The sequence below is a fragment of the Engystomops pustulosus genome, chromosome 2, assembly GCF_040894005.1.
Source record: "Engystomops pustulosus chromosome 2, aEngPut4.maternal, whole genome shotgun sequence".
NCBI classification, from domain to species: domain Eukaryota; kingdom Metazoa; phylum Chordata; class Amphibia; order Anura; family Leptodactylidae; genus Engystomops; species Engystomops pustulosus.
The window spans coordinates 153,339,565-153,359,409 of NC_092412.1; the positions used below are offsets into that span (position 1 = coordinate 153,339,565).

A 19,845-nucleotide genomic window follows, 5' to 3' on the forward strand; every position below is an offset into this window, starting at 1 on the left:
ACCCTTTAGAAAGTAGCTTTATTATTGACAAATTACAGTGCAACCAAAATGGAATACAGATGGCAGTTCTACTAGGCTTGACAGGTATATACACAATCCACTTGATAACTTCCCAATTTAAACTAGCATCTTGTAGAAGTCTGAAGAGGCAAGGCTGTAACCTTAATCTCAGAAGATGATGATGCCGACATAAATTGTAAATAAAATTCATGTCAGCATAATGCTGTATAGCACATGACCAGTCTAATGCTCCAGGTTTCAGTGGTAAAGGTGGCCATGGTTGTCGTTAAAAAAAAGAAAATTCATTATTGCTTCAATGTGCTGCCAGAAAAAGTTTTTTTTCCTTTTAGGAACTGGATGCTGCATTATTGGACACACTGTAGCATCATGACAAGGTAAAGGACTATGAGCAATACTGGAAAACACAGAGGCTGTGAGCACACAAGGATCCTGTGCAGAAAACAAAAACAAATGATCCAATATGATGATGTATACGAAGTCGAAAAAAGATTTGACCACTTTTCCTCGACACCAAATGGACAAGCAATATCACCTGCTGAGAAGAGAAGAAGAATTAGCGTTCCCAGCATAAACACAAAAATGTGAATAGTCTCTAGGACAAACACAAGGTCCATATTTAGCCATCAACTCATTATATGTGTCCCTTAGGTTTCCAACCAAGACCCTTGAGAAAGAATGTTACTACCAAAAGGGTTATTTGTAAGATAGGTGGGTGTTTGCTGCATATTGCACCGCCATCTTGGGTCTGATTTGCATAATTTTTAAAGCCTTTTTCCTTAAAAACAAGGTCACAGGAAGCTTAAAGAAAAGCGAATCCTGCCAGAGGGAGCACACACCAGCATATGCTGCTTGGCTTTTAATCCTTCATCCTGGTGGCAGATGTCCTTTAAGAACAGTTTCAGTGCCGATGCTGCTTTCAGGCCAACAGACGGAGTCCTTGCATCAGATTTCTGTATCCTCGACTCCAGGAAATGGAAGGTAATAAGCATGCTGCCATTGGGAGGCTGGTATGTACTCTGTCTTCCCTACTTTATTATGTCAGCATTGGGCAGAATGGATACTGGGTGGTCATGTATTAGAAAGGTCCAAACAAGTTTGCCTAAACTGCAATACTTATTCAACACTCTCACCCCTCCCCCCCAATCCCGGATCCTAAACTTTTTTTTTTTTTTTTCCACCTCCATGCAATCAGCCCTCACTAAATATGTTTGGACTAACAACCCATTTGAACAAATCTACCCTGTACAAACATAAAATGACAGGTCAAATAGAACTCCCTAACATTTTCCATTACCATCTGGCGACTAGCATTACTCAGTTGGCTCACTGGTTCCAGGATTCTGTGTATAATCCATTGAGAAATATAGAAACTTACAGGACCTTTCCACTGACACCTATATCCCTAGCGAAACCCTATCCAGGTGACATCTCCCCACTGACCAAAGTGGGCGCCCAGCCCACACATTAGCTGGCACGGCATACTTTTCAGATACAGAAACACTACATTTGGATATAGTGGAAAGGTGATCTGGGAGAAAAAGGGCCTTTACAATTTTAACCCCTTGGTGTCGAAGCCATTTTATAGCTTAAGGAACCAAGCACAATCTTTACATTTGTTACGTCTCACTATTTGCAGTTATAAATTTATGGTTTAACATTCCCAGGTGATTTTGAGATTTTTTTTTTTTTGTCACATGTTGTACCTCACGTTAGTGGTATATTTCGGTTGACATGTTTTGCATTTATTTATTAAAAAGTGAAAAAAATAGCAATTTCTTGATTTCTAAATGTTATTTATGTTGGCATTGTTTCTTTCAATGTTATAATATTTTATTTGGACATTGGGTGACTTTCTAATTGAACAGCAATTTTTCTAATTTTCAAGAACATGTAAGATTCAATTATTTTAGAGGCCATTTCATATTGAAAAGGGTTGTACAATTTATATATTGTGGAACTCCCCAAAAATCATCCCATTTTTAAAACTGCACCCCTCAAACTGTTCAGAAAAGCCTTTGATAAGTTTGTTAACCCTTTAAGTGTCTCATATAAGTTAAAACAAGATGGAGGTTCCATTTGGTATTTTCATATTTTGACAAAGTTATTATTTAGCCCTCAAATACATATGTTCATGCAGGATAAAAGGTAAAAACCTCTCGGATTTTGTTTGTTGCAGTTTCTTCTTACTATGGCAATAATCCCCATGTGGATGTCAACCACTTTATAAGCCCACAACAGGGTAAAGAATAAAAGGAGCGCCATTGAGCTTTTGGAGAGCAGATTAGGTGAAATTATTTTTCAGGTCCCAGCACACATTTCAAAAGTTCCTGAGGTTTCCGGAAGGGTGAAAACTTCCAGAAGTTACACCATTTTTAAAAACTTCACCCCTGAAAGAATTTATTTATGGTTATGATCAGCCTTTAAAGGCTTTGGTTCTTTTAACCATTTTTTTTGTTGAAATGTAGTGTGAAAAATAAAATTGGGAAATTTTTCACAAATTCATCATTTATGGGACAGATTTCTCAGATGCAAAGCATGAAAGTGAAGCAAATGGGCTTAATTTTTATAGTGTTGTTTCTCCTGAGTTCAGAAATACCCCCAAAGTGGCATAAATATGTCCATTGGAAGTGAAGCAGCAACCTTAAGGCGTTCAAAGACCAATATTTGAATGATTGAACATTACTTGGGGGTGGTGAATCAAAAAGCCCAGTGGAGCCCAAATCCCCCAGAAATGACACCATCTTTGAAACTACAACCCGGAAAGTATTTATACATGGTTATGGCTTTTTTTTTTTTTTTTTTTAACTTTTTTTATGTAGCATGGAAAATTTTTTGGACATTTTTCAAAAAATTTTCATTTATAGGACATATTTCTCAGTTCAGAAATACCCCCAAAATGACATGAATAGGTTTACTGGACATATGGCAAGGCCTGAAAGTAATAGGACAAGCTTTTAAGACTTTCCATATGTTTTGCAGATCCCAGTTTGATTTACATTGGCCCTTATAGCCAGAAGTACCTCCGTTTTATAAAAGACCACACTAAATTCATCTAGGGGTATCATGGGAGTTATTGAGGTGGAGGAGATGAGGAGTTTTTTAATAAAAAAAAAAAATTATAAATATATATATAAATCCAGGGGATGTGTGGTAAATACGGAAAAAGTTTTTTATACAAAGACAATGGTGGGAGGGACATGTGTTACACGGATATGTTTTATCTTTGTGTTAGTCATTTTTGAAGCATTTTGTAAATCATTTTGCCATATCTGGCAACTTTACTCTCCCATTGAAATGCACCAGGAACTCATCCACCACAATCTCTCTTTTTGGGGTGAATAAGGAAGAGAAGAATTTTTGGCTTAAAAATTTAATCAGGAGCCAAATCTTATAAAGTCTGTCAAAACTGGGGTCATTTTGGGAGGGGGGGGGGGGGGGGGGTTGGGGGCACTGGGAATTGTCAGCAAAATGGAGACATTTTTCGGATGGCCTCAAAGCGAGCCCTGGTCATTGTTGAGCCATACAAGGGGTATGATGTGACAGGTCCCTTACAGGAGTTTTTGTTTGATAAAAAAAAAAAAAAAAATTGAAATGGCTAATTTCAGATAACACTTGGGCTCCTGTAGCAGCGTTAAAGTCAAGTACTTGGGGACGTTGGAGGCTGTAGGAAACAAGTTACTTTCAGGTGAAGGTAAAACTGGATTTGTGGACCTCCTAACCCTGCAAGGAGGTTCTTCACCATCAGATGAGGAAGAGGACAGAACAAATTCTGAGCCTCCCTCGCTCGCCGATTCTGTGTCAGGCTAACATAGCATACGCTTCTTCAGCACTATAAGTGTCATTTTGTCTAATGCACTTTATTTGCAGCTGTAATAAATACATTTTGTGCAAGAGGAGTCAAGTTTCAAGGCCGCAGGCGGTGTCATTTCGAACACCTCCCATCTTTGGTTCTATAGTACCTAGATGGATGCCATATTAAAATAATAAGGCGTATGAAAGATAACAGTGCTCATCTTACAGACTGCAAAATGGTTGTGGTGGGGTGTGCTACAGAACTGGAGATACAGGTATCTTAAAACAAAATTGGAAATATAAGCTGTGGATAGAAATGCAATTTCTGCATACTTATTCAGCCGTCTATAGATCTGGTACTGGAGCTCACAGAAACCTAGGCTTGATGTGATGTGAAAGAGGAGGAGATTCTTATCTTTGCTACCTATGACATTAAAAGTATGTTTCTAATAACTAGAGATAAAAATCTATTGGCAAATGATATATGTGAACCGATCCTTTAATGTGTCATGATGTTAAATGTTAAACCTGGCTCGGTGTCTACACTTCTACATGCCAGAACTATGCACAGGCACATTGTTTTGGAATGGCCACAATTATAAGGCGGTATGTTTTTAAAGTACCTGGGAACTGTATAGAATGCATTCTTAGGTCACAAGCCTAAGAACCACACTCCCTTTTTTGCAGCCCACATGTCAAGTGAGGTCCGCTCATGCACAGCTGATGGAAAAGACTTTGAAGGTAAAATGTGGCCCCCTGCGACTATGAGCAGTTTTTAAGATTCAACGGATACTACAATGAAAAGGGAGTTGTGCAGCTATTTGTGTCTGATTACTAAAACTAGACATTTTGTTAAAATTGAAAAAAAAAATTGATTGGACTAAAGGTTGGCGGTCCCATCACTATGGATAGAGGTTAACTTAAAGGTCACTAAAGAACCCATTTAAAAAGGGTTTTTGTATATGTAAATGTGGGGGCCAGGATATTAGGCAATTTACCAATATACATATATTAATAGTTCTGCTCTGCTTTCTTGATATGTAAAGTAAAACCTCATCAGCCAGATATTCCTAATCATAAAATGGCGCAGAATTAGGGTCATGAGATCTTTTCTGTCCATGAGGAATCTCCCTGCCAGGACCCTCCATCTGTGGCCACTTTATGGACAGTAATCTCTGGCTGAGGTGGTAAAGTGGCCAACCCCATAAATCTGTGTTGTGGCTTTGCTTCATAATAACAGATGTGAACACAGCCTGATGGACCAAATGAAAACAAAACAACAATAATCTAGAAGAAGGTTCTTGAGACTGCTCCTTCTTTCCTTTGTGTCTGCTTAATGGTTTTACCTAAGCAGCAGACAGTCAAATATATAATCTAAGTTGTCATTACCTTGCATCAGTCATGATTTATCATTGATAATTTGAGTTCTGCAATTTCTGTGTCCGGGGAACTGCTCCCACTTCTGTCACTGTATGTATCTCTGAAAGGCAAATATTAATCAGATTAATACAGAGTTCCCAGTATATATGTTCTGATGCTGACATTACGAGAGATATTACTTAATAAAGCTTATTGCTACATCATAAGGAAATATCTGAAGGGTTTGTTGAAGATAACTTTTGAATTTTTTTTTTAACCACCAGGAGATGGATTGTAAACCAGCACACCGCCATAATGGTGTGTGCACCACACTAATAATCTGCTCTTTTAGCTTCTTATGCCAAGGTTTTTTTTTTTAACAAAAAAAGGGTTTTTACAATTATCCAAATGAAGCTGAGGAATAATTTGCATGATTTTAAAAATCTTTTTTTTTTCTCAAAAACCAGGGCACAAGAAGCTCAACGAAGAGCAGATCACACCAGAGGGGCAGTGTGCCCTGTTTACAATCCTCCTTTCTGGTGGTAGATGTTCTTTAATAACCAGGTCATTTTCAGTTTTTGTGTTACCATTTTTCACTTTGATTGCATTAATGTACTTGGAATTTGTTTTGTGATCTTTGGCCACTTGCCTTTCTACTTTGGCTGCTTTTAGTTCCTCACAGATTTTGGTAAGTGTTTTGTAATTATTGAAAGCCTCAGGTGACCCGTCAGATTTATATTTTTTGAATGCCCCTTTTTATCATTTATTGCCCTTTTGTACAATTTCCGCATTGTTAGAAATCACCAGATCCAACAATGCATCACCTTTTGTGGGATCTTCTACAAGCTGCACCATAAAATTATCCTGCAGAAAGTTGATAAAATGTCTCCTCTTCACAGATGAAGACGAGCCCTGACCCCAATTTATATTTGGAAAGTTAAATTCTCCCATTATCACTACTGTCCCCTCCTGTGCAGCCCGCTCCATCTGTTTATATACTGTAGGTGACACAGTATATAGGTGTCTATATATTACATCAACAATAATTTTCTCAAAGCTCTCCATTATTTGCATATATTCACAGCTCAGGAGGGAGAATCTGCCCACAGTAAATCTATTAGCCTGCATAAAAAGCGGTTTGGGAGTTATTTCTTGGAAAGTAGCAACACATTTTCCCAGTAAACAAGGCGAAACATGTGTTGCTACTTACCAAATAGATGTGTTTTGGTTTAAATGTATACGTGATCAGGACAGAGTAGCTTCCGATTGCAATTTAAGTGCATTGTGTAAACATGGCCTTAGCTGTGTACTCCTCAATCTGTCAAGCCATAAAGCAAGCCATAAATATTCATCTTTGCAGTTTATAGGGCTGAAGCAAGCATAAACTGCGGAGGAAACATGCAGCAAGTAATTTTGCAGTGGGTTATAGGAAACCATTAACAATGATACAAAATGTAAAAATGCATCACAGCAGATACCAGTATGTGCCTCCTGTGAAAATATTTGTGAATCTCACCTAGGGGATAGCCGGCATCCTCTATCAATATACTGAGGTAATCTTCCTGCAGAAGCCAGCAGAAGACCAAAGTATGGAGGAGAAGGTTTTATAGGTCGTGATGTGAACTCTGGGTGATACTGAACTCCAACAAAATATGGATGATCTACAATACAAAAGATAAATACAATACATTTAAAAACTATATTAAATAAATCAGAATTATATTAAACACCTACACTACACAATGGTAAAGTCAAGATTTTATTATACAAACATACATAAAATGTAACTGGTAAGTAGTATAGAGTGCTTTTCTAGCAGCCTAAACTGCAAGATTCCCAAAAGGCCTTCAGTAACATCCAGAAGATCCTGTGCAATAACATTTATATTTCTTTGGATTACTTTTAGTTGTCTTTTTTTCTAAACTGAATAACCCCAAGTTTAAAAAATGTATCTTTGTATTCTAGTCCCCCCCCCCCATTCCCCAAATAATCTTTGTTGCTTTCCTCTGCACATATACCAGTTCTACTATGTCCTCTTTATACTCTGGTGCCCAAAACTGTACACAATACTCCATGTGTGTCCTAACCAAAACTATGTCCTTATCATGAGAATCTATTCCTCTCTCGTTACATCCCATAATTTTATTGGCTTTAGAAGCCTTTTTCTCCTTCAGTTTTACCAAGATATTTAACATTTAAAACATAATTATATTTCTTCATTTCCATGAAGTGCATTAATGAAGATTTACCATATCTACAATAAACCCATTAGCCATTTGTCAGCCCTCCCGTTTCCACAAACCTTCCGTTATATTATACTATCCTCCTCTGTATTAATTACTTTACCGAGCTTAATATCTGCAAACCATTTGTAAATATTGAAACGCTACTGTGTAAACCCTATATGAGGTCATTAATAAAAATATTAAAAAGAAAAGTCAACAATATTGGAAAAAAAATTGAAGGAGTTCAGGCACTGGACTAAAGAAAATCTTCAATGTTTTGTTGGGTTACATTAAAAAGAGTGACTACATATACATGCCTGTAAGCTGACGCGTTTTAGGCGGAATAAAACCCTTACTCATAGCATGCTAGAGTGACTACATACATACTAGCATGCAATGACTAAGGTTTTTTTTTCCTGCCCAAAACAGCTTGTATGCCTGTCACTTTTAATGTAACCCAATAAAACATTAAAGATTTTTTTTAGTCCAGTGCCTGAACTCCTTCAATTTCTCTCCCGTGTTTGTTCTGTTGGTGTCAGGACAAATTGTGAAATGTGATCCATAGACCCACAGCTACAAGCATCTCTAGGGGTGAGCTGTATTGGACTTTCTTTTCAATACATTTGCCGGCCCCAATACTGACCCCTGTGGCAACACACTTTTTATGTATGTTATATAAATTATGTATTATGTGAAGGCATCTTTTCTCCCCAGAATCAAACACACAGGTTAAAAGGCTTGGTTGAGAGGAGAAAAAAAAGAAGTCTATGTAATGACCTGGTGCACAGTGTAGCACCAGGTCATATATTAAAAATAGTAATAAATCATAAACATGACAAAATGACAAGCACTTAGATAGCCAAAAATATAGTATGTATTCACCTTCTAACTCCACAACCTCCATTCTTTCCCCTTCTGTATCCTGACCAACAAAGGTCAGTCCTCGAGCCTCTAGCTGATGTCTGAGCTCTGGATTGACCTATTAAAAGAAATATAAAACTAAAGATTTGCTTTGATGTGACAGTCACAAAGCAAATACAAAAATGACTAATTTCACATAATTTTAATACATTGAGAAGTGTATCTGATAAATTGAAGAAAATAAAAACATGGGAAAATAACAACTACAAGTAAAACCCCAGCCCTTGAGTTTAAAAAGTGTAAGGTGCTTGTGAGGAGTCTCTTTGCTTGTATTTAAAAGGGTTGGCCACTTTACCTCATGTTTTTGTAATGTATTTGTAATATAAATCTATTTATAGTTCTGCACTGCTTTCTTGTATGTAAAGAAAAGTCTCCAGTCTTTTACCTCATTGGCCAGACATTCTTGTCCGTAAAATGACTGCAAAAGGAGGGTCATGTGATCTCTAACTGGCGATTCTTCATGCACAGTTAGAGATCACATGACCTTCCATCTGCAGCCAATTTATGGACAGGAATGTCTGGCTACTGAGGTAAGACAGGAAGCTTCACTTTACATATAAAGAAAGCAGTGTGGAACCATTAATAGATGTATATTGGTATATTACCTAGTATTCCGCCTCCCACACATTACAAAAACCGTGAGGTAAAGTGGCAGACCCCTCAAAATACTGCTTTAATAGCTGACAGTAATGAATTATTAGAGTAATATAATGATGGTGCAACAAGAGGTCCTTATACTGTTCCTAGATAGAGGCCATATGCTGTATGTTAGGTGAATGAATGCTAAATCTAGTACCTCATATCTGTGCCGATGTCTTTCTTCTACAAACTCCTGATTACCATACAGTTTCCCTGCAATGAAGAAAAGATACAGTTAAACATTACTGAAATAGACCATTATACATTAATGACAGATATCTTTAGCTTATCATTAGTAATATTTAATTCCTAATATGCTTTTCATGGTTCAATGGAAATACAAGCGCTACTCAAAAAATTAGAATATCAGCAGAACAATTTTTTTCTTCGGTACTTCAAAAAGAGGAACTCATATATTGTGTAAAACCATTACAAACCAAGTAAACTTCTTCAAGTATTTATGTTGAAGTTGATTATGGCTTACAGCCAAAGAAAAACACAAAAGTCATTATTTCAGAAGATAAGATTACAAACTGTATAAACTATTTTGAACACAGAAATGTTAATGCTAATGAAACAGTAAATGCACTCAATACTTGGTCGCATGTATGACTTCATCTATGCAGTGTGGCATAGAGGTGATCAGCTGATGGTACTGGTGTTATAGAAGCCCAGGTTGTGTGATAACAGCCTTCAGCTTGCCTGCATTGTTGTGTCTGGTGCCTCTCAGCTTCCTCTTGACAATTCCCTAAAGATGGAGATATGGTCATGAAGGTTTGCTGGCCAATCAAGCACAATGATACTGTGGTTATAAAACCAGGTATTGGTACTTTAAGCAGTGTAGACAGGTGCCAAGTCCTGCTGGAAAACAAAAATGTCATCTATGAAAAGCTTGTCGGCTGAGGGAAGCATGAAGTGCTCTAAAATTTCTTGGTAGACGGCTGTGCTGACTTTGATCTTGATAAAACACAGTGTAAACACTGATTCACATTAGACCACAAGCAACTTGGATTGTGCCTCTTCACTCTTCCTTCAGACTCTGGTACCTTGATTTCCAAATGAAATCAACATTTACTTTCATCTGAAAACAACTTGGACCACTGAGCAGCAGTTCAGCTTTTTTTCTGACGTTATGATCTTTTGTGGCTTACCCTCCCTGTGGAGTAAATAAACAACTGCCTCCTGGACATCTGTCAAAACAGCAGCCTTCTCCATCATTGTGTCGCCTACTGAACCAGACTTGGGGTGATGCCACACGTGGTGTTTTTGGCCAGTTTTAAACCATGCGTTTTTAAAATGCATACTATTTTTGACCGTTTACCATGTGTTTGGCTGCTAAGAAGGGACCTTTTAAAATGCTTAGGAAGCCTTTGCATGTGTTTTGGGTTAATTATTCTAATTATAGCTTACAACCAAGGAAAATGAATTAACATAAATAAACACTTAAAATGTTCACTCAGTTTGTAATGACTATATAATAATATATGAGGTTTCACCTATTGGATTGAACTACTGAAAAAAAAAATTTTTTGGTTATATTTACTATAGCTGCTGCCAGAATCCTGGTGCAAGTTATAGCATAAATTTACATCAGGAAGGACCTGGCATAGCAATCTAGGTTGTGGAGCCTATTGCGAGTCCTGCAGCGGCGGGTGGAATGCAAGACTGGTGCTCAATGCACCCAATCTGAATAAATTCCCCTCAGAGTATGAATCAGGTATGAACCAAATGAGCACCAATACACATACGCAGGATAGAATTCTGAGAGTGGAAGATCGTTCTCCTCTTTCCCAGTCTCATGGTTCCTCCCATCTGTCCTGGGTTGTGTTCGGGCATGTCAATCACCTGCAAAGGTGGATTCCAAGTTCATTACAACAGATAAAAACGGATTGAGAACAAAAGCATATTTTGCATCAGAAATTTACACAGAACATAGGTTTTATGTTGATTCGGTGTCAAAATCAAATAAACAGAAGCAGCTTGCCTATGATCATATTGCAAACTTCTGAACCTAATGGCTTAACCTGCAGGCCGTAAGAATGTTATATTTCCTTACAAGATTAAGCAGTAGATTTGGAGCTCTGTATAAGTAAATGATCTGTACAAATATATTAACATAATGCAGCACAGAATCTATGATCTACAATAGATAAAAACAAATAATATATAAATAATTGAAGGGCCTTGTACTTACTACTGGATGGCTTGTTTGGGAATTAAACTCTGTAGAATTGGCATCTGTTTAAGAAAATGCATGCAATATTACTGGATGAAATGGACTATAAGGTCTTATAACGCACCTTCACTCCACAAGATAAAGAATTAAACATACCTTTCCAGCCAAGTACTTCTCTGGCAAATTCAACAACCGCTAACTGCATCCCCAGACACACTCCTGTAAGATATGATTGTACCATAACACCAACGATAATTACTGTGTCTACGTGAAGGTATTTATAGAATATCGCTCACCCAAAAATGGTTTCTTCTGCTTGCGTGCCCAGGATATAGCCTGGATTTTCCCTTCTGTCCCTCGTACACCAAATCCTCCAGGAACCAAAACACCACTAAAAAGAAGAAGAGAGTCAAGGTATGTACAAACAAGGAGAATATGGAGCAGAACTGTCCACTGCTAGAACACTGGTTGCATGACTAGTTTTAAGGCCGAAATTCTCTGCTGCTTCCACCTGCATTGCAATGGTTGAAATCCAAAGCAATAATGGACAAACTGCTCTCTACTAGAATTTGTCCTTCAAGTATTTTTTGTATAAGATTTTTTTTTTTAAATTCTATATCAACTTTAAAGTAACTGCAAATAACTGCATGTTTGTCACCGTAGATTCCATACTCTCACTGCATGTACAAAAAGATTTGTGATTTTTGCATATATATTTTTGCTTTTATAAGTCTCTTTTTTAGTTGATCGCGGCATGTCAAGATTAGCGGGAGATCAGCTGACATACATAAAGTACAGCTGACACCAGATCGGCTTGTGAGTCAGTGCCAGAAGCTGGAAGTAATACTAATGCACAGGTTGAAAGTTACCTCGGCCTGTGCAGTACTATTACTTTGTCGGGAAGGAGTTAAGGTCTGAACAGTTCCTTCTACATTCAAGGAGACTCTGTTACACAGAGGAGCAACAAAAATGGAGAAGAGAGTTAGGCTAGAGAAAGCGCCGGACGGCACGAAACGGCTGTCGCCTTGCTTGACCCTCTGCTCCCACCTCTGCCCCACTTTGGCTGAACCATGTCGGACTGATTTTACTTTGAAATCGAAATAAAGAAACTTCCAACGGGTGAGTGCCGCGATTGTCTTTTTCTGCATTGTTCCATGAAAAATGGAGAAGAGTCACACTGGTTTGAACACTTCTAAATTGATGTTCTATAGGACAAGTACATCATCATAAGCTACATCTCACAGTTCCCAGACGGATATAGAAATAAAAGCTCAAGCAAAGCGAGGACAGTTAAAACCGTAATTGTCAATTTCTTGCAATAGCCAGAACCAATGTCTACATTTTCCTTACTCTGAGCTGCAGAGTTTCTGCCAGGCCTCATGATACCGCACAGGATCCTGCTGCAGCGTACTAGGCTCCAAATCAGCTGAGTCTATATACTGCAAAAAACATTACAGCAGGAATAAGCGCAAAGACTAGACAGTAAAAGTCTATGTACACTAGCAAGCTTTACACCACAATCATGCAAAATGATATCAAAAGAACGTTCTAGGTACTATAGCACCAAAGATAACGGTGCCTGAAGCGATGCATCCACTTCAGGCAAAAAAGGTCATTTGCAAATGTTTCTGCTCATTTGCAGAGGACTTTAGAGGTTAATTAACGTAGCTAGAGGGAATTCTAGAATGTATATTTCATACCCTACCAGAGGGTGCTGGTTGTTTAGTGGCGTAAAACATGGTGACAGGTTACATAATGTTCTGTACACTTGCCCAATGTTCTACAACTGCCTATTCAGATCACAAAGACATTTGCCAAAATCACATATTATGTTATGCTTTGTGCTAAACAAGTCAAATACAGAATTGTACTCTACAAAGATAAGCGTTTACCTTGATCTCCAGGCGGTGGTTTATAGCTAGGGCAGAATGTTCAAGGGCTTTGATCACAGATGCGTAAGAATCTGAAAATTTTGTGTACTTTCCCACCAAAGCAATGCTGCAGGACTCCAGCAGACGGTCATACCTGCATCAATATAAATAAGATAGAGGGATGTGGGTTATTTACAAAAAAAAAAAATATATATATATATGAAAAACAAAAAACACAAATAAGATGGTGGAGGTTAGACTGGGGACAGGAGGTGGATGAGTGATGATTCGCCTGTCATGAAGTAAATTAGCTCATTTGACAAAATTGAGGAAAAGGTGTAAAGTAAAAAGTCTCAACAATAAGAAATGTGATTTACACCAAAGAAGCAGCTGATCAAATTCCTAGGCACAACATCACAATGGGGAAATAGGACACCTTTCCGTATTAACAGCCCAGTGCTCCTACCTATCTGCCATTTCTTTCCACTTCATGAGTAATTTGCGAGGCTGGCGCCCAATGGGAAGATCCAATCTTTTACGAAAATATTCCACCACCCCTTGTTCTTCCAGCAAAAGTGGAACTCTGTATATAGAAGACACATCATGCACGCAAATCACCTAGAAGATTAATAGATTTATTACACAATGTAAGATTAGTTTGTATGAGAACCATTAACCATAAATAGGTCCAATTTATAATATATATCTATATATCTATATATATATCTCTATCTATATATATATCTCTATCTATATATATCTCTATCTATATATCTATATCTATATATACACACACACACACACACACACACACACACACACACACACACACACACAAAGACACACACGTTTACCCAAGTTTACCACAAAAAACTGGAAAACCTATTGTATCAAATATAAGCCTAGGGTTGGAAATGGATTGCTGCCAGCCAATGTCCCCCAGTATATAGCTAGCATGCTTCCTGCCCCCCCCCCCCCCCCCAGTATATAGCCGGCCAGCTTGTGCCTAAAGTATATAGTCTGCCTCCTGCTCCCTAGTATATTGCCAGCCAATGCCACCAGTATAAAGCAAGCAGCCTCATAGTATATAGCCAGCCAGTGCCCTCTAGTATATAGCCAGGTCATTGCCTCAACCTTGTCCCGCAATAAATAACCATCCAGCGAGCCCCCAGTATACAGCCTTCCTTCTGCAGCACATTTTTTATATTGAAAAACTGTTTATATGGTATATTATATATAAATTAAAAAATATCTATCTCTATTCACACACATACACATATATACATACATACATATATACACACACCACACCACTATTGTATTTATAGTACATAGACTTATTTGCCACTAGGAATCATCAGCTTTTCTGGCGCTCGCAGCTGTGAAAGGAATGGTAAGTGATGACTCCGGCCATAAACTGCGCTATTGCACTTCTCAGCAATTGGAATGAAGAAACTCCCTTCATGTTGTGAATGTTTTACAGGGGACTCTACATAATATGGGTGGTGGACAGTATTTAGGCAGCATGCAGGCAGCATGTTATAGAGCAGGAGGAGCTGAGCAGGTAGCACATAGTGTCCTATCTGCAGGCAGCATGTTATAGAGCAGGAGGAGGTGAGCAGGTTGTATAGTGTCCTATTTGCAGGAAGCATGTTATAGAGCAGGAGGAGGCTATGAGTTATGTATACGTATTACCGAAATTTTCATACTCCTCCTCGGCTAAAAATACTCAAAAATAGTACGAGGAGTATTATTACCCTTCAGGAAAAATGTTAGTGCGACCTCTGGTTGGGATAAAATAGACCGACTCCATAAATATATAATAAATTGTTACAATTAGTTCACTGCAGTATGTGCTGAATATTTTGCGGAAAATGATGGAATAGTTGAGATGAATGTAAAAAATTTTTTGCTCATGCTCAGTAGTGAAGCTCCTCACATACGGAGTAGAGATGAATGAATATCTGCACTTATTTTAGAACTGCTAGATTGATCAGGAAAACTGGATTAAGGCAGGGTTGTTTCAGTGTATGTTCTTTGTATACGATTTTAAGTTTGCATTTCCCCTTAGTTCATGTTTGTGGAAGTTACATATTCTATTTATATTGTATAGATAAATTCTATGAGGAAAAAAAAAAATCATTTTTCTAGCATCTCAAATTCAGAAACACGCACACATAGCCTTATCTAGTACTGCTAGACTGTGCAACGTTATGATGTGAAACACTTAGTGAGCTGTTCCCGGGGAAAAGCCTGACATTAAAAGTTCAACTGTTCACCTAAACTGACAGTTCATGAGGCAATTCCTCTATATCCAGAAATTTAAAGATGAGACCCATGTGGTTACTGCATAGCCACCAACCCAAGTCAGTGTAGAGGCTAGATTTAAACCCTTTACCGATGAGTGACGCAATAGTACGTCACATGTGAGCTACAGGGGTATGGAGAGGGCTCATGGGCTGAGCCCTCTCCATACAAGGTGGGCGTTTGCTGCATATTGGAGCAAACACCCACCGGTAACACCATCGGTCACAGGGGTTAACCCGTCACATTAAAAAGCCGATCTCACATGGGCACCGCCATATTGGCTTAAATAGTCGCTCCCTGTGATGTCATCGGGGAGCAGTGACCTGTTGCTTTGACATCCTCGGGTCATACAAAAACCAGAGGCTGCCTCGTTTTAAAAAACATTCAATACGATGTGTGATTTGCCCATTGTAATAAATGATGTGGTAAATCCCCATGTAAAAGGGAACCTGTCATCCAGAGTAACTCTTAGCTGGTGACAGGTTCCAAAAGCTTGTGCTATACTGATTTTAAAAATGCCTTTGTCAGAACTAAAATCATTTTAGTAGTTTAAATAAGTATAATTCATATTACCTGGCTTTCTGTCAGCGGCGTGTGGCAAGTCCCAGTGGAGGGGTAGCTGCAGCCTGTCTCTTCATGCATTCTTCCTCTCCTCCATACCAAGTGTGGATAAGTGTGGAGGAAACAAACCCAGGGCTACAGTTGCCCCCCAGGACTCACCACATGCTGCTAGCAGGGGGCCAGTTAATGAGAATTAAACTTATATAAAGTACGGAAAACATTCAGGAAAGTGACTAAAGAATTTTTATAATCAGCATAGCCTAAGCCGGTGTTGGCAAACCATTTAGAGCCTGAGTGCCCAAACTTCAACCAAAAGCCACTTAATTATTGTGGGGAGTCAGACGATTGGCTTACTGACTACAAAGCCCTTGCAGACACTACATTCAAAACATGTGCCCCACCCCGGTCTTAGAGATGGTATAAGCTCACGTGGCAGGGATCTCAGTGATAACCTATAATACTGATAAACATGGCAGATTCTCACGGGAACAAAGAAACAAAACTAACAAAAACAAAACAAACACACACATATTGCTACTGGCAAATTGGAGCATATACTGCCGTACACAATAAAATGAAAAGCAAATATTCATTAGGGATCTTAAAGTGTAACCGTCATTCTGAGCAAAAAAAAAGAAAAAAACCCCCTAAAAAACAAATAATTCCAAGTATTTTGCCTCTCGTCCTCATTTAGTATATTTTTTGGTCCATAGCAACCAGCAAGATGGAGATGCCTCCTGTCACCACATCGCAAGTATACACTGCTGACAAATGAAACCATATCTCTCTCTCTCATATCCATCTAATATCCTATCTATGTATTTCCTATTTATCGCTCTCTATGTTTGTACCTACCTATACCTTCAGCACAGCACAGGAGGGAATGGCTTGAAGACTTGGAGAGTCTCTCCTGCCATTTACTAGTGTGTAGTGTGAGGTGAAGGGGGGATTGTGATGCATTTGCATCTTGTGTCTGTGTGGATTATTTGTTTATATACAGATGTAGGGAAAGATGAGGGATAGACAAGTCTAGTTGTTTTGTTATTACATTAGTTAGGGCTCCTGTCAGCACATGAGTGCTGGAGCACTGAGCTGTTCAGAAGAATCAGCTGAAAGCAGGGAGAGAGGGGGGGGGTGTCATTCTCCCTACATAGTCAGCTCTTCAATGAATTCAATGAAGAGGGAATGTGCCTAACAACAGCGATCTAAGGAGTCACAAACAACAGGGGGAAGGCTGCAGAATACAAGAGGAAGGAGCAAGATTCGGGTAACTAATCCAAATGCAAAAGGGCTTAAAATGACCTGCCCTACAACATATCAAAAGTTTTTTTTAAATGACAGTTACACTCTAATAGCGAAACTGGATTGATCTTTTTTCCACAGATCAATCTTACCTGCTCAGGTTCAACATGACAAAACATAGAAATCTTCTCCTTTACTGAAGTGTCCAAAGGCGTTGTGCACCTACAGACAATCTGTTATTAGAAAAAAAAAAAAAGATTCAGACATGAATTGGTGTCGCCCACATGGAATTCACAAATGATACATTTGCTATTATAAGCATGTTTTAAATCAGAGGAACTTACAAGATCTGGAGAGAGGCCCAGTCCTCGTAACTCCCGTACACTGTTCTGCGTGGGCTTCGTTTTCTGTTCACCAGTAGCACTTGGCTGCAAGAATTAGATAACTACATTAAAAATGTATTAAATATATTTAATAAAATGTAAAAAATAAAGGGGTTACAAACCATTTTAGATAAGTTGCCCGTGTACATTTACTGCCTTTATAATAATCCCTAAATGATCATCATGTGATTCAGCATTCCTGCTATTTACTTCAGTGCTATCTGCAAATTCTATGGATCTTTGTTTACATGTCTGAGTACTGATGAAAAGTAGGGGCCTACAGCAGCATGAATATGACTCATCCTGCTCTCCCCCTTCCTGTGCCTGTCAGTTAAACAGACTGTTAGAGAAAGAGGCACAGTGGGAGATATCATACGAACAGAGTGAAGGAGAAATAGGAAATATAGGGGGCAGAATGGTAAGAACAGGGAAAGACAGAAGGCAAAAACGCAAGAACATACACATGGAGAGACAACAGATTTATTGCAAAGTGGTCATTCACTTTAAATGACATCTATCATCAAGAGAAAGGATTGTAAACCAAGCACACTTACAAGCTGGTGTGTGCCCCCGTTGACAGGAACCACTCTTCTTTTAGCTTCTTAGGTTTTGTTTTTTTTTTTTTTACAAAATATGGCTTTTAAAATTATACAACTGAACCTCTAGGCTCCATAGGTGTTAATGGACCCTGGAGTCCCTCAGGAGCATTTGCATAATTTGTACAGTAAATACTTTTTTCTTAAAAACAAGGGCAAAGGAAGTGGCACACACCTGTATGACAGTGTGGTTGGTTTACAATCCTTGATCCTTTGGTAGATTTCCTTTAAAAATCAAACTAAGAGGAACACCTCCATAAGAATAGATACAGTTTAGTGATCCCAAATCTAGGTCATTGGCATTTCAGTGCTAATATGAAAATCAGAGCAACACATTGGAGATGAGTTCATTATAGGATGGAAATATACACCAGCTGATTTTCTACCAGTTATCGTATAGTATGGTACTACATCTATTTACTAGCCACTCAACAGGAATTTCCTTAGTTAACCAGTATCCTAGACTTGCTTTAGTTACATTAGTGCCATGCTAGGTTAAGCTTTCGGGATAGATGTTCCAGCCAGCACAGGATGCATTTTTCAGTTTTCTACATCACACTTGCTAGTGTATAAGGGGTTCTTAACACAAAGAAAATATCAACAGAAAAACTAAACACAACCTGCTGTTCCATCTTACCTGAGGTACAAGACTGACATGAATATTACAAAAGTTCTCTCTTCGCACTTTGAATTGGAACTGTCGAAAAGCTTCAATAAAAGGCATACTTTCAATGTCACCCACAGTTCCTCCTAACTGGATGGGAAACCAATATAAACAGGTCAAATTCACAGGTTGTAAGTATCATCATATATTAAGTACATTATAGTAAATGGCTGAAAATGCATGTATAAGCCTGGAAAGACTCCGTCTGAGTGGGGTGGGGGGGTGTTTTTGCAATAATAAAAAAAAAACAAATGTAACAAGTAAGATCCACTAATTATAAAGGTTTTGTAAAGGGAAGACACAGCAGAGGTCACAGATAAGCAAGTGTTCATGGCTTTCAGATCAACTGTTTAACAATTCATTGTTACTCAATAGCTGATCTAAGAGTCTTGTTCAGCCCTGAATGTTACTATCTATTGGGCTGTTACCTCAGAGATGGGGAGCCAAAACTGATGAAATTGTGTGTACCTCAATTACACAGACTTCTGGTTCCACTCCATCCTCATCTACAGGAATCAATGCCTGTCGCATCACCCACTCCTGGATAGCATCTGTGATGTGGGGGACCACTACAAGTAAAACACAAAATGTCACAAATAATGTCATTTACAAAGGGAGGCCCATAGTCTCTGGATGGAATATGTCAGCAGTGAAGTCCTGGAAGCAATAGGAAATCATTTATATTGACTGCACAAGACTACAAAGCAATAAACAATGTACAGATCTGCCCAATTACTTTACCTTGCACTGTTTTCCCTAGATAATCCCCTTTTCTTTCCTTGTTAATGACAGACTGATAAATCTTTCCAGTTGTTAAATTGTTATCTTTTGTTAGTCGGATGTCCAGGAAACGCTCATAATTTCCAAGGTCCAAGTCAACTTCACCTCCGTCATCAAGTACAAACACCTCCCCTATATCAAAGTAAAAGACAAGAAAATACATTTCTGTTGCTAGCATTACAACGTCAGACAAATACTGATGTACTTGTGGTGCAGTGAAAAGGCATCAGGGTAATGCTTATTTTCTTACAGGAGCTTCTAAATAGTATCAATGTCATCCTGCACAGTTAGTTTACAACATATTTATT

At 38.4% G+C, this 19,845-nt stretch overlaps 1 protein-coding gene across 7 annotated transcripts in view; it reads right to left on the reverse strand.

Moving 5' to 3' along the window:
• Nucleotides 1-19,845, reverse strand: part of CTPS1 (CTP synthase 1) — a 27,063-nt gene continuing 7,218 nt past the window's right edge. For 6 of the 7 annotated variants that reach the window (XM_072136961.1, XM_072136962.1, XM_072136965.1 and 3 more), the window contains 17 exons: nucleotides 19,499-19,669; nucleotides 19,226-19,326; nucleotides 18,731-18,847; nucleotides 17,459-17,542; nucleotides 17,267-17,347; nucleotides 13,471-13,622; nucleotides 13,026-13,158; nucleotides 12,484-12,572; nucleotides 11,430-11,524; nucleotides 11,290-11,352; nucleotides 11,152-11,195; nucleotides 10,706-10,802; nucleotides 9,115-9,170; nucleotides 8,280-8,376; nucleotides 6,689-6,833; nucleotides 5,203-5,293; nucleotides 1-556 (listed from right to left, as the gene is read on the reverse strand). In XM_072136961.1, coding sequence (XP_071993062.1) covers nucleotides 5,209-5,293; nucleotides 6,689-6,833; nucleotides 8,280-8,376; nucleotides 9,115-9,170; nucleotides 10,706-10,802; nucleotides 11,152-11,195; nucleotides 11,290-11,352; nucleotides 11,430-11,524; nucleotides 12,484-12,572; nucleotides 13,026-13,158; nucleotides 13,471-13,622; nucleotides 17,267-17,347; nucleotides 17,459-17,542; nucleotides 18,731-18,847; nucleotides 19,226-19,326; nucleotides 19,499-19,669 — 1,610 coding nt within the window. In that variant the 3' untranslated portion in view covers nucleotides 1-556; nucleotides 5,203-5,208. The remainder of the gene's footprint in view (nucleotides 557-5,202; nucleotides 5,294-6,688; nucleotides 6,834-8,279; nucleotides 8,377-9,114; nucleotides 9,171-10,705; nucleotides 10,803-11,151; nucleotides 11,196-11,289; nucleotides 11,353-11,429; nucleotides 11,525-12,483; nucleotides 12,573-13,025; nucleotides 13,159-13,470; nucleotides 13,623-17,266; nucleotides 17,348-17,458; nucleotides 17,543-18,730; nucleotides 18,848-19,225; nucleotides 19,327-19,498; nucleotides 19,670-19,845) is intronic. The other variant, XM_072136959.1, reaches the window with a different exon arrangement.